At 43.3% G+C, this 27,356-nt stretch overlaps 1 protein-coding gene across 1 annotated transcript; it reads left to right on the top strand.

Moving 5' to 3' along the window:
- The first annotated feature begins 427 nt into the window (after positions 1-427).
- HAPSTR1 (HUWE1 associated protein modifying stress responses) lies at positions 428-26,557 on the top strand. Its single transcript, XM_087449611.1, has 4 exons — positions 428-1,033; positions 1,579-1,659; positions 11,686-11,961; positions 24,146-26,557. Exons 1-4 carry the CDS (start codon positions 808-810, stop codon positions 24,388-24,390), a joined length of 828 nt encoding a protein of 275 aa, XP_087305737.1. The 5' UTR covers positions 428-807; the 3' UTR covers positions 24,391-26,557.
- The last annotated feature ends 799 nt before the right edge of the window (positions 26,558-27,356 follow it).

Consider the following 27,356-nt stretch of genomic DNA (forward strand, 5'->3'; position numbering starts at 1 on the left):
ACGTGACGCCTGCTCGACACCGCGCGGCGCGGGGAGGCAGTGGGCAGCGAGCAAGCGCGCATGCGCACCTCTTTATCTTTTTTTTTTTTTTTCTGGTTGGCTTGGACGCAACCACTGTCAGCTCCTCCCTCTCCTTCTCCGTCTTCATCCTTCCTGACATTCCCTCCCTTTCCCCCGCCCAGTGGTTACGTCAGGCAGACAGGCCGACGAGCCAATCACGGCGCTGTGTTCAGAGGCCGGCACGCGGAACCGGTCGGATCGGACCAATGGGGGCCCTCGGAGCGGGCGCGCCCCAAGCGGGCAGGGGAGCCGGGGCCGAGGGGGCGGCGCTTCCTCAGTCAGCATGTGGGCGGGGGAGGGCGGAGACCAGCAGCCGCAGAGGCGTCGACGGCGGCGGCGACGACGACGTTCCTTAGTCTTCAGGGTGGGCTCGGCGGCGCTGGCTGGGCTGCGTGGAGGGCTGGGCGGTCAGCGGCGGCGGCCCTAGTGGGGGCCGCGGCGCCATGGGGCGGCGGTAGACGGACTCGGGCCGGCCAGGCGAGGCGCGGCGGCGCTCATCCGGTCCGCGGCGCCCTTCGGCGGGGCCCGGGGCGGGCGGGCAGCCCCGGGGCGGGGGTCGGCCCGGGCAGCGCGGGGCCGTGGGGCGGGGCTCGCCGGCCGTCGGGGCGCAGGAGGCCTGGGCCGCCGCGAGGAGCCGCCGCCGGTCGCTGGGCCCCGCCGCTGGGCCGCTCGACGACGACGCTCCCGCGGGGGCCCCGCCTGAGGAGGACGCGGCGGCGGCGGCGAGGCCGCGGGAGGCCGCGGGGGATGGAGGAGCGGAAAGAGGAGGGCGAGGCCGAGATCCAGGAGCACGGGCCCGAGCACTGGTTCTCCAAGTGGGAGCGGCAGTGCCTGGCCGAGGCCGAGCAGGACGAGCAGCTGCCCCCCGAGCTGCAGGAGGAGGCGGCGGCCGCCGCGCAGCCCGAGCACAAGCAGCAGAAGCTGTGGCACCTCTTCCAGAACTCGGCCACCGCCGTGGCCCAGCTCTACAAAGGTGAGGCCCGCCGCCGCCATCTTGCGCCGGGCCGCCCCTGCGCCCGGAGCCCCGGCCGCCCGCCCGCCCGGCCGCCGGGCCCGGCCGCCGCCCCGCCGCCCCTCCCCAAAGATGGCGGCGCGGGAGGGAGGCGGGCCCCGGGAGGCGCCGGTGGCCGGGGCGGCGCGGGGGAGCCCGCCGGGGGCCGCCGGGGGCCCGTCCGCTCTGGGGCCCGCCGCCGGGCGCCCCGGGCCGGGGAGGGCAGGGAGGAGCCCCCGGTCACAAAATGGCGAAGGGAGGCGGCCGCGCCGGGGCGGGGACTGAGGGGCCTCCCCGCGCCGCGCCCCGGCCCCGCTGCGCCTCGGAGCCCCGCGGCCGCCCCTTCCACCCCGCCGCGACCCCCTTCCCGCCGCCCTCCCGCGCGGTGGGGGAGCCCGAAACCCTGAACAAAATGGCGAAACCTAATATGGCCGTTGCGGAGCGATCGACGCCCGAGTAACAGTGCTCTCTCTCTCTCTTTTTCTCGTCCTCTCTCTGTCTCTGTCTTTGTGTCTTTCGTTTTTCAGACCGAGTGTGTCAGCAGCCAGGACTGTCGCTCTGGGTCCCCTTCCAAAACGCAGCCACCGCCGTCACCAACCTCTACAAAGGTAAAGATAACCTTGCTGCAGTGCCGCCGGGGAGGGCGGCGGCGCCGGGGAGGGCCTGCGAGCCCCGCTGTGGCCTCGCTCCCGCCCTGCGCCCACCCCGCCAGCCCGGCCGCTGTCTCGGGGCGTTGAGAGCTGCCGGGGTGGGCTAGCTGGGCCACCAATTCTCACTTGGGGCGACTGTGACCCCCTCGTCCCCCGGGACGGTTGGGCCTGTCTGGAGGCGTTTCTGAAAGTCATCGCGGAGAGCGGTCTGCTGAGGATCCTGCAGTGCACGGGACAGCCCCGTGCCCACCCCCCTGCCCCAAATGTCACAGGTGCCAGAGTGTCAGGCGGGGAAGCCTTGAGCTGGGAGGCGGCTGAGAGGCGCTTCTCCTTGGAGGGGGGCCCCGGGGAAGACAAGAACGGACGGTCTTGTGCCGCAGAGAGGTGGGAGGGACACTCGTAAGCTCCTCAAGGAAAGGCTTCTTGAGTTCGGCCGCTTCGAGCGTGATAGTTTGGTGGCGTTGGCACGCGTGGAGGATTGGCTGATTTGGATAAGCTGCGCGCGTATCAACACGCCGCTCTTCCCCGGCAGCGTCGTCAGATACGTGCCTTCAAAACTACCTAGTGTCTGTCTGTCAGTTGTTGGCAGGAGGTCTGTGATGGGAGTGTGAGTTGATAGACGTGTATTTTATGGTAGTGGCTTTCTGGCGTTAATTCTCCCTCCTCTGTGATGACGTGAAGGTTTGTATGGAGACATTCTTGCCCATTGTGCTCGCTAAGGTAACAATGAGTTTAGATTTTTTATCTTACGATCTTGAGGATTTGGAAACTTGGGTTTGATTTTTGGCAAGGTTTTCATGGAAAAGATTTGAATTTGACTGTTTCCGTAAAAATGTAGCTACATCAAATGTTTTACAGATTCTGGAAGCTTGTGGTAACGGTGATGGAACTTGGTGCATTTCAAAATCGTCAAAATAGGTTGAAACACAGGCTGTGGAGCGACTTGATTCCCGGATTCTTGTTGTGTAAGAATGTGGAAATGACAGTAGCATTCTGTAGGAAAAACATCCCATGTTGTGAGATTTCTTGGGTAGAATTTGTAGTTTTTTGGGACAGTCATTTGAGAACGTAACTTGAAACTGGTGAGTAGAATGTTAATTTAAGGGAATGAGGAAGTAATAGTCCGGGCTTCCCGAAAAAAGGGAAACACAATTAAATGGTGCCCCAGTGGGCAACTTTGATTTTATATAGCTGAGTTCTTGAAATTGTGATTCCTGAGTAAATTTCCTTAATGTCGGTCAGTGCTTGAGGGTCTTGAGCATTCTCTGGAATGGCTCTTGGTTTCATCCAGACAGGGAATTCTGAAATAATACTTAAAACTCATTTTTTGAAAAGCTCAGGTTTCTTGGAGTATAATTTATATATGGTACAAGCATCCCTTTAAGATGTATAGCTTGAGTTTGACAAATATATTGCTAAGAAATAGAATATCTCCATCCGCCGACCCCAGCGCCTGGTGACCGCCGATCTGATTGACGTCTGTATGGTTTTCCTGTTTCTGCAATGTTGTCAGTAGAACCTTACAGTATGTAGCTTTTCGTGTCTGGCTTCTACTGACCATTACGTTTCTGAGATTGATCCGTTGAGTTCACATTGCAGGTATTAAGAGATAGTGCCCTTTTTTTTTTTTTGCTGAGTAGCATGCTTTTGTATGGGGATACCATGGTTTATCCATTCGCTTGTTGCAATTTTTGTTTAGAGGGGAGGCAACACATTTTGAGTGCCTTGTCTATGCCAGACTCGTCGCCTAGACCATGCAGCAATATGACTGTCCTCTGGCTTTTCTCTTCAGTTTTTGGTGCTGTTGTGTACTTCTAGAATGTATCCCTTTAGGACTAAAGCTGGCAGTTTTTTGTAACGCTAACTCTTCATATAAGATGAGCTCAAAAGCTGAACTCTGAAGTAATCCCTTAATTGATTGATTAGTTGATTTGAAGATCTTGTAATTTACTAGGTTTTTTTGTTCAGAAAACTTAATGAGATACATTGTTTTTTTTTTACAATAAATATTATATGAGGTTTTTGCATTATTGCAAATGCAGGATTCTTAAACTAGTTTTTTGTATCCTGTTTTTGTAAAATGAAATAACATCCGTTTTTTCCTGATGGAAAAGGTAAGTTGTGGTTTGTGGAATTTGGTAGTGTAGCAGCATCAGGGAGAGCATGGATAATGCTCTGCAGATCCTCTCATTCTTCCTCCTTTTCAGGGTGTGGTCTTTAGAGAACATCAGTGCTGTACAGCTGTGGGAATAATTGGATACTTTAAATAGAACCAATACAATTAGCAAGGTAGTGTCACAGTGCATGCAGCATTAGGTAGTGGTAAATTTAAATGAGTGTTCACAGTTCTGATTAGATATTTAAATATAATGTACAGGGGGAAGATTTTGGGGGGATCCCTTCAAGTGGGCAGTGCTCCTGTGTGTTGTATGATTAAGCACTTATCTGGCAAGCTAAAAGTGGCTCATTCTGCAGCCTGGGAGAGGTTGGCACTTTAACCAGCTTCTCGATAACTCCTAAAATGAGCACAGAGGAAGGTCAGAATTGAGGTAAAAGCCTAGCAGGGGGCCCCTTTTTATTGCCCATGGGCTTTTGAAAAATTGAACAGTTGGCTCCTTTGGGTTGGGATGTGTCTGGAAGGATTTGGAGGAGAGTGAGTGGGGGTGTTCCCTCAGTGTGGACAGAATTCAGTAAAATGGAGTAGGTGGTCCCTTGTGCTCCACATAGTAGGGCCAGAGTTTGGCATCCTTTTTTGGAAAGGGGAAGAAAAATCGTGATGGCTGGTTCTTGTTGGTACCTTGATTTAATAAATCTAAGAGGGATGATGTTTGTTCAACATTCAGTCCTGTTGTGCCCTGGCCTAGTAATGGTTTTTGATATCTGCAGCTAAAGAAGGGAGTGAGAAGTTAAACTGAGGCGCTTTAGTCTAGCCGGGGTTGATGCTTGCCTGGGAAGTGCTTGACCAAGCCTCTCTGGGTTTGCCTCTTAAATCCACCCCCCGTTTCCTCGGGTGAGTGCTTTCAGTCTCTGTCTCCTGATTCCGCATTAGGGAAGTATTCTCTCTATCTAATTCTGAATTGCTGCTGCTTGCTCAGGAGAGAGGTTGGACTGGCTATTGTCCTCCGGGACAGGGCTCTCCTGGGTGCCTCAGCGGGTCAGCCTGAGGTGGGGGCTGGTGCCCTAGCTCTTCTGCAGCCCCTCTGAGCCAGTGCTTGATCACACCCCTTAGAGCCCTTCTCAGTGCTTCTCTAACTGTTCTTTCTCTCAGCTTTTTAATGTTTTTTTTTTTTTTTTTGTGAGGAGGATCAGCCCTGTGCTAACATCTGCCAATCCTCCTCTTTTTTTTTTTTTGCTGAGGAAGACTGGCCCTGGGCTAACATCTGTGCCCATCTTCCTCTGCTTCACATGAGACGCCGCCACAGCATGGCTCGCCAAGCAGTGCGTCGGTGCACGCCCGGGATGCGAACCAGCGAACCCCGGGCCGCCGCAGCGGAGCGTGCACACTTAACTGCTTGCGCCACCGGGCTGGCACCATGTTTTTGTTTTTTGGTTCTTGTTTTATGCTAAGCTCCATTTCTTTGCCTCCACACTTTAAAACTGCATCTGAAACTTTGGTTGCATACTGAGTCCTACCACATATGTCCAGACCTTTCTCTTGGTGGTGTTTATATTAAAGTTGTTTGTCGTTCTCTCCCTGAGCAACGTTTGCCCCCAGGCGCCTCTGTACTCCAGAGGGGCTTGCAGAAGGCCAGCGTTGTAATCCTACGATCTCTGGCCCGGTTGTCCGAGTTCAGGTCTTAGACCGTTATGGCTTGGCCTTGTAGTCCTGGAGACAGATAATGGAGCAGATATTTCACCATTGTGCTCCTTGGTTTTCTCAACTCTCAGTGGGGCTGAGTACCCACAACTTGGAGCACAAGTTCTTATTTGAGGGCTGGCATATAATGGGTGTTCAAGCGTTGACTCTGTTGGTGGCTAAGTTCTGTTTTTCAGGTGCTTCTCGCTATGGGTAGAGTGCTTAAGATGAAGGGGAGAAATTCTAATTTATTTTTTGTTTTCACTTGTGTTGGAATAAGCTTTGTAGCATGTACTTTCCTTTTTCATCTTTCCCTAAAAGGGCTAAATATAAATAGAATTGATAGGTGAGAAGAACAGTATGATGCCCTTTGAGTCCTTATTTTTGAGACATCTTGATGCCAAATCCTCTTTATAATATGTTGTCTCGCTTCAGTGTAGCCATTTTGGGCCATATGTAAACTGAAAGTGAACTGAACATATTGAAAATTCCAGGGCCAAGTGGCGAGTGATTGACAAAGGGCCAGAGAAAGCCTGTTCTACCAAGACAGATACTGGAATTTCAGCTCCTTACAACTTGACTTTCTGGAGCTGGTTTGTGACTGTCTTGCTAACTTTGAGACTTTGTTCGGTGGCGTAGTGATTAAGTTCGCGCGTTCTGCTTTGGCAGCCTGGTTTGCCAGTTCGGATCCTGGGTGCAGACCTTCTCACCGTTCATCAAGCCATGCTGAGGCGGTGTCCCACGTAGAAGAGCTACAACTTCACAACTATGATACACAACAGTGTACTGGGGCTTTGGGGAGAAAAAAGGAAAAAGGAAGATTGGCAACAGATGTTAGCGTAGGCCAATCTTCCTCAAAAAAAAAAAAACTTACTGTGGGTTACAATTAGAAACCCTCAGTCTTACATTTTATTCTTTTTTTTTTTTTGTGAGGAGGACCAGCCCTGAGCTAACATCCAATGCCAATCCTCCTCTTTTTTGCTGAGGAAGACTGGCCCTGGGCTAACATCTGTGCCCATCTTCCTCTACTTTATATGGGACGCCGCCACAGCATGGCCTAACAAGCGGTGCATTGGTGCGCACCCGGGATCCGAACCGGCGAACCCCGGGCCGCCGCAGCGGAACGTGCGCACTTAACCGCCTGCGCCACCGGGCCGGCCCCTTTTTTTTTTTTTTAAAGATTTTATTTATTTATTTTTTCCCCCAAAGCCCCAGTAGATAGTTGTATGTCATAGCTGCACATCCTTCTAGTTGCTGTATGTGGGACTCGGCCTCAGGATGGACGGAGAAGTGGTGCCTCGGTGCGCGCCCGGGATCCGCACCCGGGCCACCAGTATCGGAGCCCGCGCACTTAACCACCAAGCCACGGGGCCGGCCCATTACATTTTATTCTTAAACTTACTATAAAGAACAGTAGCCTCAGTCATTCCTATTGTCTTTTGTAGATCTGTCTAAATTTTTATAGAAGACATTCCTTTTCTTATGGGTAACTTCTCTGTAAAAGGCTGTTTTGACTGCCGATACAAGTCAGGCTCGCTTCAATGGTATGGACATGGATTGACACCCGTCTAACTCGAAGGCCAAGGATAGGATTGACTTATTCAGCTGCTCAGGCTCCCCTGCTCTGCAGCTCTCCACTCGCAGTGTGTGCTCATGCACATACGAGCTTTGTCTTCAGACTGGTTGCAGTATGTTGGCAGCTCACATCTCAGGGCCACTCACTGAAGCTTGGAAGAGCCTGGCACCTTCTTTCCTAGGAGCTACCAGCAAATGACGTCTGTTGGCCAGAATTGGGTCACATGCTTACTCAGAACCAGTGTCATAGCTACGGTTTGGGGTTATGCACAGTAGTCTGGACTCACCACGTGTTCCACCCCCTGAGCTCGTGTGGACAAGCGTCCCCCAGAGCTATCTAAACAAAAACTTGGAGTGCCTTTAGGAAACAGAGGACAAGAATGGATGCCAGGCAGCGTGGCTGCTGATTCTTCCCTGGTCCCTTTCCTTTGTTTTGTGTGCTAGGTGAAGATTAAATAAATATAGAAGTTAGTGCTTATTTTTGGGTATTTCTTCGTTAGGGAATACATAGGAGGTGTTTTCTCAAAACATTGGAAAAACAGTTTTATTTTGCCGGTGACTCAGATTTTTGTTTTTAGAAATGAAACATTTTTAATATATTTTTTCCTGTGGCAGACTGGTTGGTTAGTGCAGATTTAAGAAGTTCAGATATTTGTAGTTATTGGTATTCCTTGGAAGTGTGGCTTTGATCTAGCAGTGTGCTCTTATGGTTTGTAGATCCTCTCAGGAGGACGGGGGATGGCTTCTCTATTGTGAGGAAGGACTGTGTTGTAGAAGGAACTCTGCCACTTACTAACTTGGGGCAAGGCCCTTGAGGCTCAGTTCCTGTTCCTTGTTTGTGAAATTCAGATATCTGTTCTGGCTAACTCATAAGATTTGTGAGTATCAAAAAACTGTAGGTAGTAAAATGTGATTAATTTTGATTGTGTATCATGTGAGAAAGTTCTGCATTTGGTCTTCACCTCAGAAATCAGTATGATTCTGTGCCTACTGCCCCCTGCCAGTGGTGGGAGGATTAGACTTCTAAAAATCTCTCGAATTCAATTTCAGCTGCTTATATAAAAACATTAAAAAAAAAAATGAAACGGGAAGTCGGTTCTGACTTGTATGAATCAGTGTGTTTCTTGAATAAGGAAATGAGTGTATTGTGATTAAAGGTTAGATTGACATTATGATGCCCTTGGGCTTTGCCTAACCTTTAAGCTTATGGCCCTTTTCCACAGTGGCTTTGGCATCAGTAAAACAGTGTTGGACACAGACTGTCCCAGCAGTTTCTGTGCTCTGCACTTCTAGAATTGGGTGTCATATTGTCAAGGTTCGGATACATTCAAAACAGTCTTTGGCTGAGAGCCTTCAGGAGGCCACCTGTGTGTGTGTGTGTGTGTGTGTGTGTGTGTGTGTGTGTATCATCCTACTGGACGCTAAATTAAGCTGTAATTATAAGTCTAGTCTAGTCATGCCAAAGATTCTCCAATAAGCATTCAGGTCTTTCCTACTTAGTTTAAGATATGATAGGAGGGTTTTATTTTCAACCCAGTAACTATTTAAAGTCCTGAACATAAGGACTGTATTTTAAATGCTTTATTGTCAAGATGAGATTTTTCTATTTAGGGAAATAACAGATTGGATTAATCTGGGTGGTAAAGTAATTGGATTTGGCTTTCAGGATATGCTGTTAGTGGTATAAAACCAAATTATGCTCAGGCAGTGTAAAAGCATGAACCTGAAGACCTTAAATGTTGTATCTGCTTTTCTCCTGTACCATCTAGTCTGTAAAAGTCATTGTTTACAAAATCCCTGATTTTTCCTGTGCTCTTGGTTCTGGTGTTGAGACTTGAGCAGTTTTTTTGAGGTGAAATGATTGGTCAGTTGCATAAATTTTAAAAGATGTTCACAACTTATTCTATAACTGTCATCCATCTAAACCAGTGAATGTTGAGTTTTCCAACTTTGTTCGGATCTGTGATTACAGCATCAGCCCCTTGCAGATCTGACTTTTGGGACTTCCTTGTGACTTCAGTCAAAACCAACCAAACTTTTCCAAGCACTTTCTTCCCAGGGTTGTCAGTTTTTTTTAATACCACCTCACATGGCCCCTTCCCTTTGGCTCTTGAGTTTTGTATCAAGTTTAGCTTCTCTTTTTTTGCTGTCTGGTTTGCCTGGTGTACGTTTACAAGCCTCTTCATCTTACTCTGCACTAACCAAGCCTACTTGGAACTTGTTTCTTCTGTCTCTTTCATGCTTCCAACTTTTTTTCCTCTATATTTTCAGTTCTGGGCCTACCTCCATTTGGTTCTTGAAAAACAAAATTTCCTCAGTCATTGTGTTTGGAAACGGAAACTTCTCCAGTTATGAGCTTGATTATAACAATTCTTTTAGGTAAGGCAGGTTTGTAGAAAACTGGTTGCTCCTAGGTTCACACAGTTGACACTTCTCCTTTCTGCGGTCCTGTGGGTTGGGCTTAGTTTGTCTGATGACTTGATTTCTCTTAAAATGCTTCCAGCTCTTTCAGAGTCACTTAAGGTCTAGAGACAGCTTTCCAAGGTCATCTTATTCGAGTTTATCCACACTTCTCAGGTTGGCTTCATCTGAGTCTTTAAGACTTAAGAGATGGGCAAGTGCTGTATTATCCTCTTAAATATTATTTGCCTTCAAAATGGAGTTCATGCTTGCTTTGTTATGATGAAATGAGAAATCAGAAGACATTGATTCACATGGTAACTGGGCCATTGTTCTAGTAATGAGACAGTGGAGAAATTACTGCATTTCTGAGCGGTTTTTTATATCTGTAAAATTAAAATAGTGTAGTTCCTCAAAGATGTGATGGAGTTTAATTCAAGAGTGAGTGCTCCCATGGACAACTTCTTCCATCTTAAAAAAAATTTTTTTTTTTACCAATAAGGACTGATCATCTGCTAAGGAATAGGCCTTGTTATAAAAGTTTTGCTTGTGCTGCCCTCTTGCCATCTTTTTTAATAATGCAAATTCTTGCAGCTTGGGAGCCTCTGTGGTGTCTGGATTATTGTCTCTCTTTATGGGACACAGCTCTTCATTCATTGATGATTGCTCTTCTTTTCAGAGTCTACTTTAGATGTAACATACAAGGAATCAAGAAAAGTCAAGGCCAGGAAAAGTAATAGAGAAATGATTCTTTGTGTTACCAAGAATTACTGCTTTTACAAAAGGTCTGGGGATAAGGAACCATCTTCTTTAATGTCATTGAAGATATACTGGTGATTTTCTGCTAGCATAGCAGCTAAGCTAGAAATAAATTGCAGTGATTTAAATTTCCAAATACTTTTTTCAATTATATAAAATCACTAAAGTCAGGGATCATTTTATTGAAAACTTGGATTCAGTATCTGCAGGGGACACTGTCTACAGGGAGACTGGAAGGCCAGTCTGAGAGATTTCAGGGCAGGATCTTTTGGGAATGGTTATCAGTTACAGAAAACTGTTAGGAACTGGAAGCAGAATGAAAATATGCCTACTTCCGGAAATGAATGAAGCCTTTCCTGTTTCCACTGTGCTATTTGGTTTGGTGTTGAGTAGTTGATCAGAATTAATTTTCCTGGGACCTGGCCGGTGGTGTAGTGGTTAAGTTTGCACACTCCACTTCGTTGGCCCAGGGTTCGCTGGTTCGGATCCTGGGCGCAGACCTAAACACCGCTCATCAAGCCATGTTGAGGCGGTGTCCGCACATAGAGCAGCTAGAAGGATGTACAACCATGACATACAACTATCTCCTGGGGCTTTGGGGAGAAAAAAGGAAAACGGGGGGGAAGACTGGCAACAGATCTTGGCTCAGGGCCAATCTTTCTCAAAAAAAAAAAAAAAGAATTTTCCCCTATTATTTCTAAAATGTTTGCCACTGCCTTCAGTGTGTTCCCAATTCTTGGTGCTGAACCTGTCAGTAGGAGTGCACCTGCAAAACATGGTAAATGCAGGTGAGCTGGGCCTGAGTGATTTGCAGTATTTAGTCATCTGTTGAATGGTGTGATGCTCCTACTTAGAATTCATGAGAATTTGCTCTTTTCTGGAGGAGAGCAGTATAGCTTAGTGGTTAAGAACCACAGACTCTGAAGCAAAATTCCAGCTCTTGTGTATATTCTGTGACCTTGTAGAGTTAACTCAGTGCTCAGTACCTGTTTCCTCATTTGCAGTAAGGGGGCAGTAGGACCGCTCTCCATATATTCATGTTACCTTTTTTCTCAGGCGAAGCTGAGTACAGTACTAATAAACATTTAATAATTTACCTATTGTTAGTATTATTAAGCAAGCTAGCTTAATTAGATTAAATATAGCAAAGGTTTTTAGGGAATAGCATTTTAAAAATGGTAATTTGGCTAGCAGTAAGTAGTCCCTCTATTTATATTTAAATATTTTTTTCCTAAGGACTGTGTGATGTGTTAGCTCTGAATTTAGACCATTAAGATTGTCATGTATAACATTTCAAACATGAATGAAGTATGTTTTAATAATTACTGATAGACTTAGAGAACCCCATACTTCCTGGTATTTGTCTTGGTTAACTTGTAAAATGGCTTTCTTAAGAAGAGGATGCAGCATGGCTACTGATCATCATGTGTCTTTTTTCTCATTCTTTCTAACAGAAAGCGTGGATACCCATCAGCGAAGTTTTGATATTGGAATTCAGATTGGCTATCAGCGACGCAATAAGGATGTGTTGGCTTGGGTTAAAAAGCGCAGAAGAACTATTCGTAGAGAAGATTTGATCAGCTTCCTGTGTGGAAAAGTTCCTCCACCACGAAACTCTAGAGCTCCCCCAAGACTGACTGTAGTGTCCCCTAACCGAGCTACTTCAACGGAAACTAGCTCATCTGTAGAGACTGATTTGCAACCCTTCCGGGAAGCCATAGCTCTGCATGGTAAAGCCGTTTAAACATATTTCTTTGGAAAAATGGTTAAGAGTGTGCCTGTGGACCCATTTTCACATTTAGGTTTAGGTACAGATACATTGTCTGTTTTTTGTCTATTATAGTAACTACTTGCTCTAGAAAATGTTTAAATAGAATGTAAGCTAAGAACTTATATGGGCAATTTTTGAATGTTAGCTAGCCCGTCCTAAAAAATGTTTTTAGAAAGTTAGTTTGAGCTTATTGGTGTTACAATAACAGAGTCTTTTACAACATTGATTAGCATTTATTGCTTTACACTTATATTGTACGTGTTTTCTTACTCTTCTGAGTCAAAGAGGAAGTTCTTGTGTCTTAGGAATTCTTACATTTATAATTGCCTGGTCAATGACAGGCAAGAAAGGCAAGTAATTATTGGGCTCGTTCTCATGGGAACTCCCTTTGACACCCTAAGTTACTGAGTGTGCCTGTAGAGGGCGAGAGTTGATGACCCGAGTGGGAGTGGACAGATGTAAGAATAATCAACTTTCCTTATGTCTGTTGTCCCTTAGGTCCTTGCTTTGATAGTCAGGACTGTCAGGACAGTCCATTACCATGTCCCCAGGCCAGACCCGCCATAAAAAGGCGTTGTTGGCTGAGGGGTTTATGTATTACTGGAGAAGCCTGGGGTATGTAGTCAGTAAGTCTGTTGTTGCTTGTTGTTCTCTAATACAGACTTCCAAATAGAACTGGGAGAGGTTTTCTGTATGACGACATTTAATGCTGCTGTAAAAACAAAACAACAACAAAATAATAAGACTTGGTTGAAACCACAATGAAAACATGGATTGTGCAAGTGACTAAGCAGATAGAAGTAATTAGTGAGTTAGGTCATGAGCGCTGTAAAAAGTTCAAATTTCTGGGCCATAGTGTAGGTCATCCAAAACAAAGTAAGCTGGTAATAAAAATAGTGGGATTTATACGAAGGGCTTCTGTATCATTGACGCTTTAGTGCTTATAGAGATTGTTGTTCTCTTTGGCAAACCTTAATTCTTTACCTAAAACCCCAGTCAGGACATGGGGTTGGAAAAAGCGTTGTTCTTTTCCTCCCGATTGTGAGTTTGTTTATGATAAGTTAAAAAAACATTTATTGCAAGACAGTCCATGAGGTATGGATGCACTACTTAAGACTGCCTGCTGTTTCTAATACAGTAGAAGAGTTAGGCCATCAGAACTTTGGAAACTCAGGCAAAAAAGAGATTGATGTGTTCCTATTGAATTATGAGTTTTATATCTTTACCATTAAGTTTGGAAAAAATTACTAGACGTGTACATAGTTTGTCAGATTAATTGTAGTGCATGATAGTAGTATTTGATGTTGTCTTCCTTAGGCATTCTCATTTTCTTCCTTTATCATCAAGTGGATTTATGATTCATTCCATACTTCTCTTGTTAAAGTGTCTTTTTTCTGTGTTATACTATACTTTAGAAGATAGTTTTAAGAAACATAAATGGCACTCTTGTTATAAAATCTTAATGCAGTTGTAGATATTGTAAAAAGGACAAGCCAGCTCCCCCCAAAACACTTCTACTATAACCTTCAACTTCCATTACATTTTCTTAAGTTGAATCTGTTAACTTGTGATTTATTATTTTCCTGAACTTTGGGAGTTTTAGTGATGATGTAGTTTTAGGAAGAGATTGTTTATAGTTTTGACTTAGGTTTAAATTGTGAGGGTTTAAAAACTTTAATTACAATTTGACATAGGTTTAAATTGTGAGCGTTAAAAACTTTTAATTACAAAGCTATGTAGAAAAATAATCTTTCCCTTCAATAAACTTACCAAGTAGCACCAATCTAGAGTATGTTGGAGACTCAGTGTACTCTTATTCCTAGAGTTTGTACACCAAGTTATTGTAGTTGAAATAGTGTTGTGGTGCAGTAATAGGACCCCTCGAAAGAGTATACAGAAACATAAGTTATACTGAGCCTTGTGCTCTGGTGGTTTTAGGGAACATCAATGTGTTGAGGGGAGTACTAGTCTTATTTGAGTATTTAAAGTAATTTGAATGATTTCTAGTAATAGGGCATTGTTAACTAAATTGTAATTCAGGTTAATGACTAACTTTATAGCCAGGTGGCCTTATGATTGCTTTATTCAATAGTCTGTAAATAGAAGTGAAAACTGTTTAGATGATCTTTTAAAATATATTTGGAAACATCTTGATTAGGCTACATGTCAGAATTTGGTTTTGCATATAATTTGCTTAGCCAAATCTATGAAATATAAGGGACTTCAAATTGAAGTTCTTGGAGTTCTGCGTTGGAGGGAGGGTCTAAATTCATGAAGTTTTGGAGTGCTTGAGGGGACGTAGGAAAAGAATTGGTATGTTGAAGCAGACTTCCTAAGTTTATAATCAAACTAAACATGAGTGTAGGAGCTCATAGTGATTTCTTCTTTTTCAAAGAATCCTGGGGATCCTACCGCTTTTTCTAAGAGAGGATAATTCTCCCCTATAGTTTTTCTTTATCCTAAATACAAGCCTGCACCAAATGCACCCATATGTACCTAAGATATGCCTTTATCTGAAGAAAAATGGCCAAGACATAAGATGCTTACAAAGTATTGTATGTAGACAGTGAGGGTGTGATAATGAGTAAGATCTTCTGATCAATACCCTCATCTGCCTTAGACCTTAAGTACACTGTTTCAATCAAAAACACATCAGTTAATGGTTATCAAACAGTTTTAATCTAAAGGGTCAACGAATGGATATTGAGGTTTAAAGAACATAATCCAGTGCTTTATTTTGGCAGTTGTCTGCAACATATTGCTTATTTTCTGTGTACCATGGGATCTAGTCCCATCTAGTTATCTGAATATTAAACTCACAGAGAAATCTAAGAAATACATAAGCATGTGCTAAATTGATTTCTGTCATTGCCTTGTTGATCCTTGTCTTAAAATAAGAATATTTTTCAAAATTTACTGAGAGCTGAATTAATACCTGGCACCTCATTTTTATGTGAACAGAAAATTTCGGATAGACCAAAAATCATCTGGACCATTTTGTCGTTCTATACCTTTCTGATTATCTCTCTTTCAGGTCATCCTTTCTCTTCTGGAGCTTTTCCTTTCCTTGTTCCCTCTTCTTAGGCTACTGGGCCTCTCTGACCTTTCCTCAGGCTCTTTCACTGACTTAGATTACATTCCCAGGACTCTAGCCTTAGCCACCTCCTCCTGCAGGCCCTTCAAGAGCCATCTCAGTCTTAGTTTCTGAAATGTGTGCTTCTGGTGTAGACCTTCTCTCCTGACTCTGTGCCCTGTTGTCCTCTGGTGGACGTCTCCACCAGGGTGTCCTACAGGCGTTTGTCTCACACAAGGTTTCAACCTGACCTAAGCCTTCCAGCCCCCCAAACAGCAGATACTTGTCTTTTCCTCCTTTAGCCCTTCAGCAGGCATGTACATGGCAGATTTTGTGCAGTCTCTGGGAGTGTATAAATGGATAGAGTGCTTCCTTTTCTGTTGAGGTGAACACGTACGTGGGTAATTTATTTTACCGTCGTGACTGTGGTGTGTGTAAATGTCCATTTCTGGAGGCAGAAATGGACATTTCACAGTGCAGCCTGGCCGGGGCTTCCGAGGAGCCCTCTGGAGGAGGTGAGCCCTGGGCTCTTGGAATAATCTCCTTCCTGCTCTTGCTTCCCAGCCCTGAGCTGACCCATCACTAGTCCATCTTTCCTGGGCTCACTGGAGAGATCTTTTTGATCTGTCATTTCGTTGAAAAAAAGCCTTTGTTTACCTATGGCCTGTAGGGTGAAGTCAGAACTCAGCACGGCATTGCAAGACCCTTCTGATTTGGTCCTGACCTTGGGTCAGATATCTTAGCCGTACTGTCCAGTCTGTTGAGAGCTTTTCTCTCTGCCTGTTCATCCTTTAAGACTGATCGCATGTCTCTTCTGTGATGAAGCTTTCCTTGTTCTCCCCGTTCCCTCAAGCCTTCCCTGAACTGTGCGTCTCCTCTCCCAGTTTGTTTCCATGGCTGTTCCTTCCAATAGACTGCGCTGTGTTAGGGCAGGGGCCTGGTCTTGGAGCTTCCGGCTTTAACAGAACCTGGCAGAGAACCTGGTGTAGGTGTGTTTTGAGTTTAACACCGGTGAAGTGAAGGGATACAGCACAGTGGGGCAGAGGACCTTTAGAGAGCATTGAGGATTGCAGGTTCCTAGTGACTACAATAAGGGTAGAATGTAACAGGTGTGCCTTAGGAGTAGTGCTACAGAGTGAACTCCTCAAATTAGAACAACGGAGACTTGGGGTGGGGCCTGAGGATGCTACACCATTATAGCTCTTCTTTTAGCGTTTACTTTGTGTCAGCACCCTGCTGAGGAAGGGCTCAGGTAATCCTGACACTTACCCCAGGTTATTGCCATTTTATTGATGAAGAAAGGCTTATTTGGCTAAATTGGAACAGATCAAGTAAGTCATAGGCTAGATATTCCAGATATGTCTGCTCCAGAATGCGTGTTCTTAACCTCTGTGGCTCTATATTTGTACATTTGAGGTCCCCCCTCGTAGGTGTGGGGGGTGGATGGGAAAGGTCTCTAGGCTTATTTTTCTTCTCTGAAGACATCAGAAAAATACATGAGTGTTGTATCTGTTTCTGGGGTTTTTCTCCATGGGTGAATCTGGTTGAGTAGGCTTGAAGATGAATGGCTTGTGACCTGCTATATTTCTGGTTCGCTTTAGTAGGAAGAGTATGTAGGCTTTGTGTATAGGCTACATTCCCAGTATGACGTTGGGCAAGATGGTTAACCTCTCCAAGGCAGTCTTGGTGAAAGATGATGTATTAAATGAGAAACTGAGCAGAGTACTTACCCTTTCACAACACTGTGTAAGTGTTCTTTGCCTTGAGAGGAGGACTTCTGGTTCGTTCTCAGTCCTGTGAGCGCCCTCTGCCTCTGGATGGCATTACTGTAAAAATAGCCCTGGAGCTCCGGTGGCCTTTGAGGATACTTTCCCTTCCATTTTCAGTAAGGGTGGCTTTTTAAATTGCAGTTATCGCTCCAGGGGGAGCGATAATTTAAAATTTGTTAACTACTTTCTTGTGTTACTTGCTAAGATCTTGAGCTTGTTTCATGTGGATATAAACCGGTGAAGTTGATGATGTTCTCTGTACTGGATGGAGAGAGAGGTTCTAAGTTGACTTGCCCAAGCTAGTGCTGTGTCTGGAAAGCCCTAGATTGAAATCTGCTCTCCTCCTGCTGAGCTCTGTTTGTCTTCAAGGGGATTAGGTGAAAAGGGTCCAGGGTAAGAGCGGGGCGTGTGTTCATGGAGGGAAGATGGAGACCTGGGTGGGAGAGGAAGCTGGATGCCAAGTCAGGCTCGACTCATTTGATAACTTTGTTCAAGCCTTTCTCTCACTCACATCATCTCAGAGGTGGTCTCTGTAACAGGTTTCTGGCTCTGGTTCAGACTTAAAATCAGAGACACTTGGTTTTAGTTCCAAAAGTCATTTTGATGACGTTCTTAACTGCAGTACTAGGAGCTAACCCCACTGGGCCTGGGTTGATCCTCTGTAAAATTCATCACTTCAGACTCAAAGGCCTCTAGCATGCAGAGTGTGGTGTAATAGGCATTGGTGGGAACCATTGCTGTCATTGGCATTTGGCTTTAAGATACCACCTTGCCCAATTTTAAGTTTCTTTTATGTTTAAAACAAGTTTGAAAAAGACAGTGGGCTAGTGCATCCGCTGGTGTGAGTGCTGAGAGGACTCTGGCAGAGGCAGGCAGTCTCGGCTCTAATGTGACACTGAGAATGCAAAAAAAGGGAAAGAAACAAAAGGAAAGGCTTTTTTAAAGAAAGCAGTTTGTGAGTTGACAGCTTCTTAGTGAGTGTTGAAGTCTGAAGCCTTTTTGGTTGAAAACTCTTTCTTTTTATGGATGTGGTGGTGTGAGTTCTGATTTCTGCAATTAAAATCCCTCTGTGGAAGATGTGGTCTTTCAAAATGAAGCGTACAGGGTCATTCTGTAGCCTTTCCTCTTGCCCAACACGTACTGAACCCAGTCAATACCAATCACTCTGTTGATTAGAGGCTTAGTAGTAGGGGCAGGTGATCCAGAGATGAATCACTCTCCTCCAGGAGTTTCTACCCTCATAGAATTATCTGAGACCTTGCAAGTGTGTAAACCCAGGCAGGCAGATTGAGGCACAGTGCCCTCACCCTAGGAGTTATAGGCTCCATTTCTGCATTTCTGGCTTTTCCTTTTTTGTTGTTGTAACAGAGTCTTTCTCTGGGCTACTTAGAGATCCTTATTCTCTCTTAAATCATTAAGTTGCTTGACAGATTCTTGGATCTGGAGAAACTGGAAGTAGGGCCTTAAAAATGCAATCATTTGAAATCGTATTCAGGGGTATAAGGTCAGATGGGAGTTTTTACCTAGAAAAAATGTAAGGCAAATTCCCAGTTTGTCGTACTAAATACGTAAAACTGATACCTTCTTCCCCTGGAGTTTATGGAAAGCTGTGATTCTAGGCAGCCTGAACCAATTGGATTTTCTTGCTCCTTTGAGCACAGGTTTTTGTAGCTTTTGTTATTTTGTCAAAACGTTCTTTGGCCTCTGTGCACTAGAGTGATATAGAAGACAAGTTACCAAATTTTGGTGAGAACAAATCTTCCTGATAAGATTTCCTAGACAGTTGAGATCCGGTACGTTTAAGTAGAAATTTAAGTATTTGTGCTTGGTTCTCCCCCCCTTTCTGTCACTTTTCATCCCTTCCATGGATAAAGCTAAATATTTAGAAACAAATTTTGACGGTTAACACAAGTACTTAGGTTCAGTACTTTTAAACTGATGGTACAATGTAAAAGAAACTCGGTGCAATTTTCTGTTGTTGAGGACTCATGGGAACTGACCTGTGGGGGGTGTATATCCATCCACCTTTTACAGTCCCCTTTTCTCCTCTTGCCCACACTCTAGCACAGTGTGTGGAACACAGTAGATTCTTAGTGAATGCATGTTGAATGTTGCAGTCTGCATCTTTCTGAAGTAACAGAACTGTCAATAGTTATTGATCAGTAAAATGTCTTAAAAACTTTTTGGAAATTAAGATGTAAGAGATTAATGCACCAAAGCAATCTCATCTCTTAATTGCTTCAAATTGATTATTTCAAAGAATATTCTTCAATTAAAATTCCTCTGAAGGCTGGAATTTCTAAATTAATGCCCTTTGTTAAAACCAGCTTCTGAGAACGAGAACAATTAAAGGCAATTAAGATAGCTTTCAACTTTTAATGGAAAGTTGGCATTTTTTGTATATTAAGATTAGATATTAGCTACTGAAGTTTCTGGGGGTAGAACTTAACTAAAGCTTCTAACATCAATGATACAACATTGCTTTGAACTTGTAATAAACTTTTGGTGGACATTTTTTTCATTGAGGTTAAGAAGGAGTCCATGCAGCCATGCCTCAAAGCCAGTTTACTCACGTGGTTCTTACTTAATAATCCATTGGTAGTTATGACACAGTTTAACATTTGAGTTTAATTTTTTCACTAGTTTTCTGATTTATAAATACTAATTTCTTGGAAAATTTGAAAATTTCCGAAAAGTAAAAATTTCAGTATTCTGTTATCCCACTATACAGAGATAACTGCAGTTAAATGTTTGGTGCATTTTCTTCCAGTTTTTTTTTCAATGTATAAATATTAAAATTATTTCATAGTTCAGATCATACTGCATATATGATACTGTATCTTGCTTTTTTCATTTTAACGTCGTGAGCATTTTTCCCATGGCATTAAAACTGTCTTTGAAAAATTGAAAGCATTTTGGGCTGTCAGCATAACTGAAAATGTTTTTTTGGTGTGACACATGTATCTTTGTAATTGGTTTGATTTAGTGTGCTTTACTTCAATAAAAATTCAGTATTACAATTTACAGATTGGGGTGGGGAGTGGTATCTACTTCAAATTACCAAAATCTTCCTAGTAGATTTCCTTTTTCAATGATTGAACTCCTCCCCTGGTGCATTTAAGACACGACATTTACACATGAGTGCTTGCTTGCTTAAAATCAGAACACAACTTTGTACAAAGGGAGTGCTATCAATTTGAATAGTGCAATTCATTTCAAATGCAAGAATGCCAGTTTCTTAGGGTTCCCCGTCAGATGTTAATCACTTTGTTCAAGCTGTGGGGATTTCAAATCCCTGCTTTCTACTGGAGATGAGAAAACTGGTGGAGTGGATTGCAGAGGGTCCTGAACCCGGCTGAGTGGATCAACAGTAGTCACGGTCTGCTTCTCTCCTGGGGGTCAGCTCTGCTCTGGCAGGTGCTGCAGGGCGTTGGGAAGCAGTAGAGAGGTAGATGTGGCCTCCAGGCCACGGCTACCCGAGGCAGGGAGGGAGCTTCACTGGGTTCTGCATTTGCTCTTTCTGTGCCTGTGTGTGACCTAACTCTGTGCTGGTAAACTGGAATTACATGTAATTAATTTTGAAAACAGGATTTTCTTATTACCCTAAGCATGAACTTGGTATGAAAATAATAGTTATGTGCTACTTTTAACAATTTACCATGTAACCTAAATTCCTATAACCTGGACTGTAATGCTGTTTTAGCTCCAGTGGGAGCTTTCTTTTCAAAGTATGATTGAATCATCCTGATCTTTTTTTCCCCACTCCTGCACTAATCATTACAAATGGATGCAGAAACTTTAAAACTGAGAAGTTTATCTTGTGTTAAGCAATTGAGACTTTTCTGTCTAATCATACTACTTGTTCTACTGCTTTTGTCAATTGATATTCCCATGGCCCTTTTGAAAAAGTGTGTTTTTGGTAGAAATTAAGTTTTATGCCCTTGGGCGTTATAACTTAGTTTTTAGTTCTGAAGCCTGTTTAGATTCTCTGTACTTGTATAGGCCTGACTGTTCATGTGGTCAGCTAAGGTTTCCTAAAGCATCTTCTAGTAGCTGTCACTGGTTTATAAAATAAAATTTGGGCTGTTTAAAATATATATTTTTTGGTTGTTAATCTTAATTTTTTTTTGACACTGTGAAAAAGTCTTTTTGGGGAAGATTAGATAGTTAAACTTGGAAAAGAATTTTCACTGCTGAGCGTGGATAATATGTAGGTAATGCTGCACATGGTGATTTTGCTTTAGCTGACAAACTAAGCCGCACGTCATCCACCCCACCGAAGAAAGATGGTGATTTCCCGGAAGTTACTGGGGAATTTTCAGATTGACAAAACTGACGTTTAATGTCTCTTCTTTTTCATGGAGAATAGCGGTGAGGTGCCTGTTCCCTTCTGATGGAGTGCTTTATGAGCCTTGGGTGTTTGTCCTTCGTGTTAAGTGTGCTGCCCTGCTGCTTCTACCTTACAAGAAGGGCACTGGGGTGGGGTTTGTTGAGTTCTTTTGTAGTTTCAGATGATAAAGGTATCCTGAGTTTAATTACTGAAGTAGCCCAGTTTCCTGCTGACGACCCAAATTTTGCGGTATAATTACGTTTAGAACCTCCTACATTATGAAACAAGTATGAAAAGGTTATCATATCAAGTACGCAGACATCTTTTAGCAGTATGTCATGGGCAGTGAGATGAGAAAAAAAGAGGCACAGTTCTCCCCTCAGGGAGTTTACAGTCTTAGTGGAGAACTTACAAAAAGAAAAACCGGCAATTTGGGAATGATTGAGTTTTAAACTTGATGGTGAAGATTTAAGTGAAGAGGGCTGCCTGGTTTATTTCCTGTCCTTGGAGAGGTGAATAAACAACAGCTTTGGATTCCAAAATGTGGGCTAGAACTTACAAGCATTCTGTTTGTTTCAGAATCCAATCAAGGTTATGTGCCAGGCACCGTGTTAAGTTCATTAGATAGAGGTGAAAAGATACTGTCTGTAGGATGAGATGAATGATTCTTCTGTGCTATATAAAATTAACCTGAGATGTTTCTTTCCCTTTCTCTTATTTATTCATTTTTAATAAACCTGTGTGGGCTGGGGGAGCAGTGCAGTTTCTTTTTGAAGATGTTAAATTTGAGATATCCAACAGGCAGTTAGAAATATGGATGGGTCCTTGAGCTCAGGAGAAATGCCTGCTCCGGTGGCACCGATTTGGAAAACAAGGCACTGTGGGTAGGCTGAGGGGTCAAGGATATCACCCTGGGTGACACCAACCTGTCGGGCAGAAGAGAAGCCCACAGAGGCCACTGAGGAAGGAGCTGGCAGGCTGGAGAAGAGGAAGGAGCGGAGAGTGTCAAGCAGGAGGGAGGAGGAGCCAGCAAGAGATTAAAAGGAGAGGTAGGAGAGCCAGGAAAGAAGCCTCAGAGGGAGCAGGTGCAGGAGGAACGAGGGGCCGAGGTTGGCAGGCAGGGAGTAACGTGGGAAGGGTTAAGGAAATGCAGATCATTTGATGTTGGCAATGCACAATTCATTCTTACGGTGGGAGTGAAGAGAGCAAGAAGGGAGAGGAACTGTTCAAAGAAGTGAGGCCCAAGAGGCAGGCAGGGCCCCAGACCCTGAAGCCACTTCATGCTAAAATAATTCAGACTGTAAGAGGAGGCAGTATAACAGTGGATAGAGATACAGATTCTGCTAGAGTTTGAGGCCCAGCTCTTGCTTGGTAGCTGTGTGACCCTGAGTGGCTTACTTTTAACCTTGGTTTTTCATCTGCAAACGGAGATAACACAGATGTCATAGGGTTATTTTGAGGGTGAAATTAAAAAGTACTTCATGTAGTGCCTGACACGGGAAGTACTCTAATATTAGAGCTTTTATTTTATTTTAATAGGCGTTAGCCTTGGCAAGGTTTAGAGCCAGAGAGGGTCACGATCAGGTTTCCTTTGGTCACCAGTGGGTAGGGAGGATGCATCTTACACAGGGAGAGCAGTGAGGGGGCTGGTTTGTTCCTCGAGGCGGGAGTTGAGGGCCGTTTAGGGGAGATGTGTGGGCTGCCGAGCATGATCAGCATGTATGGGAGGTGGTTGAGGCCATGGGTGTGAGGATGTTCACAGAGTGTTTGTAGAGTAAGAACACTGTCAAAGCGAATTTAACAGATTTGATGTGATAGGAAGCAGAGAATCCTTTTTCAACTTAATGTTCAAATTTCAATCACATTTATAGAGTATAAAATTAGAACGGGCCTCTACGAAACCAACCTCTAAGCTTATTTTAAAATCTAAGATATAAAAAACATTGATTATGATAGATCATGTTATATCAATTTAGTCAGACCATAGCAAATCCCTGTGTGAGGCTAGAATAGCGTAAGGGGAAATGCATAAGAAGGAAAGTCCACTGTCAGTGATGTTAGGTTTTTAACTTCAGTGCTGTGGTTTCTGTTTCCTGGCTCTCATGCCTTTCACAGGTTTATCCTGAACGTTTAGGAGTGGAACATAGGTTTGCCTCCTCAACTGTTCAAGAGTTTAAGGAATGAGTGTCCAAGTTGAGTGCTGGGTCTATCCTGGATTAAGTAACTCAACATCGGAAGTAAAGTAGCAGATTTTTTTCTACCAGCCTCGCCCCCCACCGCTTCTCTAAAGGATTATAGACTATACTGAGTTAGGCTGTTCTAAGGGATATCTACCAAAGATAGTCCAGACCTTGGGTGATCATATAGCCCGATTTGTCCGGGGCAGACTCACTTCATACTTGATGTCCTAGCAAAATTTTTAATAGTGACCCTTTTTCAGGCTCAATAGTGTACTGTTTTGGATGATCAATTATGAAGTCACCTTATCTGGAGGGGATGTTGGAACAAGCCCACACAGGCCTGGAAATGATCGCTGTTCCCCTGTGTGAGCACAGAAGTATCAGAGAGATCTTTTGGAATAGTAACCTCAGATAACCAAAATGTACTCCTGTTGAAAGCAAGCACCTCCTGTCCCCAGCTGTAAATTAATACAGTATGTACCTCATAGAATAGGTGGGAGGATTTCATGATACATTTGTATACTTAGCACGGTGCTTGCCACATAATAAGCTTCCAATAATTGGTAGTGACCAATATTGTAAATGTTGGTAGAATTACCAATAAAACATCTCATATGTCAAAGCCAGATGATTCGTTTTTCCGGAATCAAACTTAACTGCTCCCTGGTGACCCCTTACAAAGAAAAGAGGCAGACGTCCTTTGACACTGTGACAACATTGGAAGTAAAGTGGGTTGCTTTCAAGAGGGTTAAATAATCGAGCAAGTCTAAAACCTTTTTTCTTCTTCCTAGGTCTTAGTGGTGCAATGGCTAGTATAAGCGTGCGTTCGAGTACCCCAGGCTCTCCTACACATGTAAGCAGTGGATCGAATGCTAGTCGAAGGAGAAATGGACTCCATGATGTCGATTTGAACACTTTCATATCAGAAGAAATGGCACTCCACTTGGACAATGGTGGAACTAGAAAGCGTACCTCAGCCCAGTGTGGCGATGTCATTACAGACTCACCAACCCATAAACGCAACAGAATGATCTAAACTGCAAACATTTTCACACCCACCATGCTGCTTGAAAGCCACTTGATCCTCAACATATACTATTATTGCAAAGGAAACATGAGGCCATCTTCCCTTGTTCACTGTTTAAGACAAGTGAATTCTCTAGTGGTTGCCATAAAAGGAAGTTCTAGGTATTTCCAGTAGATGCCTCTTGTAACTATGGCTTTCTTAAAACTATAATCCTAGCAGAGGACATCAGATATCGTGTAGTCGTTAGCAAGATCATCATAGGCAAACATATCCGTTCCAAGGCTAAAAGTGACCTTAACTGTATTTATTCTCAAAGGGAAAGGAAATATCAGATGTTTATTTGGTTATAGAATGCCCTTTTTTTTTTTTTTTGTCCATTTCCTGCTGTGTTGAGTATTTTGCTTCAACAGTATTGCCAGATTCCTAAAATTGTCTAAAACACACAATTTGGCTTCCTTGTCAAATCTGCAGGCTTCCATTTTTGCAGCAGCACTGTACCATGCACCTGGTTTCTCTATAGTAACAGTGTGCAACTTCTAATTATTGGACTGTGCCCTGTTTTTAGTTTTCAAAGCAGTTTCTAATTTTGGTGATTGTGTGATATATAGAGGTGCTATGATGGTCATGCAATTAATACTTAATATTGAATCAATACACAGAACTTTATTGGATTCACTTTGTGTGTGTTAGTGCTCTAAAAGTAGCAATATTATTAAATTGCCCCCAGATTAACCCTGTAGGCTTAAAATACTCAGTTTTAAGACAAGTACTACTTCCCAGTCAGGGTACTGTCCTTATGGTAAATGTAAACATGTAGACTGCATTCAAGGTGACCTCAAGTAGAGAGGTCATGAACTTTGAGAATGGGCTTCCTTTTTGGTTCAGTATTAGTGAGAGGGAGATGGATGGTGGTAGGGTAGGTATTTATTCTAAGCTTTTGTATCCTGTTGGACATTTCTCATGAATACACTGATTTGTGCAGTTTCCATTGGAATGGGTGGAAGATAAAGGTCTTATCTGCTAATTATGTGATCACAACTTAAATAGCAAAACCCAACTCTCCAATCCCTCTCCTAAAAAGTGCAGTTTGGAATCTCATTCTGGAAAAGATGGAATCGCATGGAGGTTCTCTAGATGTTAGGTAGACCTAAATTAAAGTTCTGAATAGATTCCTCTTTTGAGTAAATATAAGACCTCTTGTAGCTACAATGTTTTAGAGCATGTTTCATCTTCATTTTTAATATCTTGAACTGAATGATAGTCTTTTTTAGATGAAGAACTGATGTCAGCCTGCCAGGTACTGTAATTTATTCTATCATATTATTATATTATATATCAAGTAGGACAGTGAAAATGTTTCCTTGCAGACTTGTAGTCCAGTGTCAGTTACTTCCTGTTTTTATCCTTAAAAGACCATTGCAAATCAGTGTAAGGGTTTTTCCAGTAATTACTCACAGCACTTTGTTAAAGTTTGCAATTTCTTCAGCCATTTAGTAATACCTTTCTGTGAAGAAACTTGGCTAAGTTAACTATAATATTCATTGACTGGGTGGGATGTGAATGGGATGTTAGAAATGTGTGAACTGAAGTTCTGTATTCATTATAGATATAGCCCTTATTTAAAACAGTCAATTCCATACTAAAACTAGGAATGAAAGTGAGGTATTTCTAAATTTTTGCAAAAGTGGATCATTTTTTGTTTGAATATAATGGCAGGAAGAATTATAGCAGTCTGTCATTTTACCTGAAACGGACAAGCCTATGTATTATGAATACTTTCAAGCTTCCCTTTGGAATATGCCAAGAAATGCATTGGAATTATCTTTGTTTTTCTATCGTTGTAAATTTAGATTCTGGAGTTTGGTGGTGTGAAGCATTGCTCACAAGTGGCCGGAACTCCTATTCCTACAGAATTTTGAGATCGAGGGACACATATTTAATCTCCCCTTTATGCCTTTGTTCTAGTTCCTCTTTCCAAGTTGAGTAACATTTTATTTTTTGGTTATTTTTGTTTTAGTTGGTGCTCTGAAATTTAATCTCAGTACCCTTTACTCTCGATTGTCAAATTTTGGTAAAACACGTGCCATTTTCTTTGGTAAGATAAAGCAGGTCTTAATGTCTGCCAGAACACAATTTATATGCCTTATTGGCTCCATTAAACTTTTTAAAAACTTTAGCATTCGTTACTTTTTTCCATCGCATTTAATCTCAAATGCTGTTTGTTCCCTAATCCGTAACTCCCGCCCTCCCCCCCTCCGTCCCATTGCTCTCATGTGCCACCTGAGCACAGAATAACCCTGAGACCTAGGAGTAGAAAGGGAAGTGATTTCTCTTAGGAAAACTTAGTTCTTGTTTGAAGACTTTCTTTGTGCCATTTTATATGCAAAACAAATCATGGAAGATTGCATATTTGTGTGGTACTTTTTAAATGATGTTGTTTTTTTTTCAGTCTCTTGAACAGTGTAGGCTGAATTTTAAAACTTAACAGTTGACTTTGGGGGAACAGAACCTCTTTTCATCTTAAGCTCGAGTTTCTGATTCTTTTCGACATCATGGCTCATTAGTTCTGTTCCTGTCCCCCTAACTTGGCGTGAGTGGGTTGAGTTCATCCTTATACTGCAGTGTTCTGAGCATGACTGAAGCATTAAAAACTTCGTTATAATGTTTAGTATTTTATAGAGCGAAATGAATGGAAAGCATTTGGCTGAATCTAAACACCTGCAGTCAAATTCTTCCATGTGGTTCACCCAACTGGAGTAGTGGTACACACCTGAAATCATTCAATGAATAAATAATTGAAAAACCAAAAAACTCTGGGGCTTGTCTGCAGTTTTGTTTTGGTCACCACATCTGAATAACTTTTTGATGTAATCAAACAAAGTTGAGGCTTTTGAAAAAGAACTAGCCTTCTAAATGTTTTTTCCAAGGGCTATTGGAACTCCTTCAACTTGAGTCATCATGGCTTTGGGCCTTCA

The sequence above is a fragment of the Ceratotherium simum genome, chromosome 26, assembly GCF_057802395.1.
Source record: "Ceratotherium simum simum isolate JZ-2026a chromosome 26, ASM5780239v1, whole genome shotgun sequence".
Classification (NCBI taxonomy): Eukaryota; Metazoa; Chordata; class Mammalia; order Perissodactyla; family Rhinocerotidae; genus Ceratotherium; species Ceratotherium simum.

What these genes read in the sequence shown, in the direction of transcription:
- HAPSTR1 (XM_087449611.1), top strand. Translation starts at nt 808, where the DNA reads ATGGAGGAGCGGAAAGAGGAGGGCGAGGCCGAGATCCAGGAGCACGGG. An exon ending in CGTGGCCCAGCTCTACAAAG is followed by an intron (nt 1,034 to 1,578) that starts GTGAGGCCCGCC and finishes TTCGTTTTTCAG; the next exon opens with ACCGAGTGTGTCAGCAGCCA. An exon ending in CGTCACCAACCTCTACAAAG is followed by an intron (nt 1,660 to 11,685) that starts GTAAAGATAACC and finishes TCTTTCTAACAG; the next exon opens with AAAGCGTGGATACCCATCAG.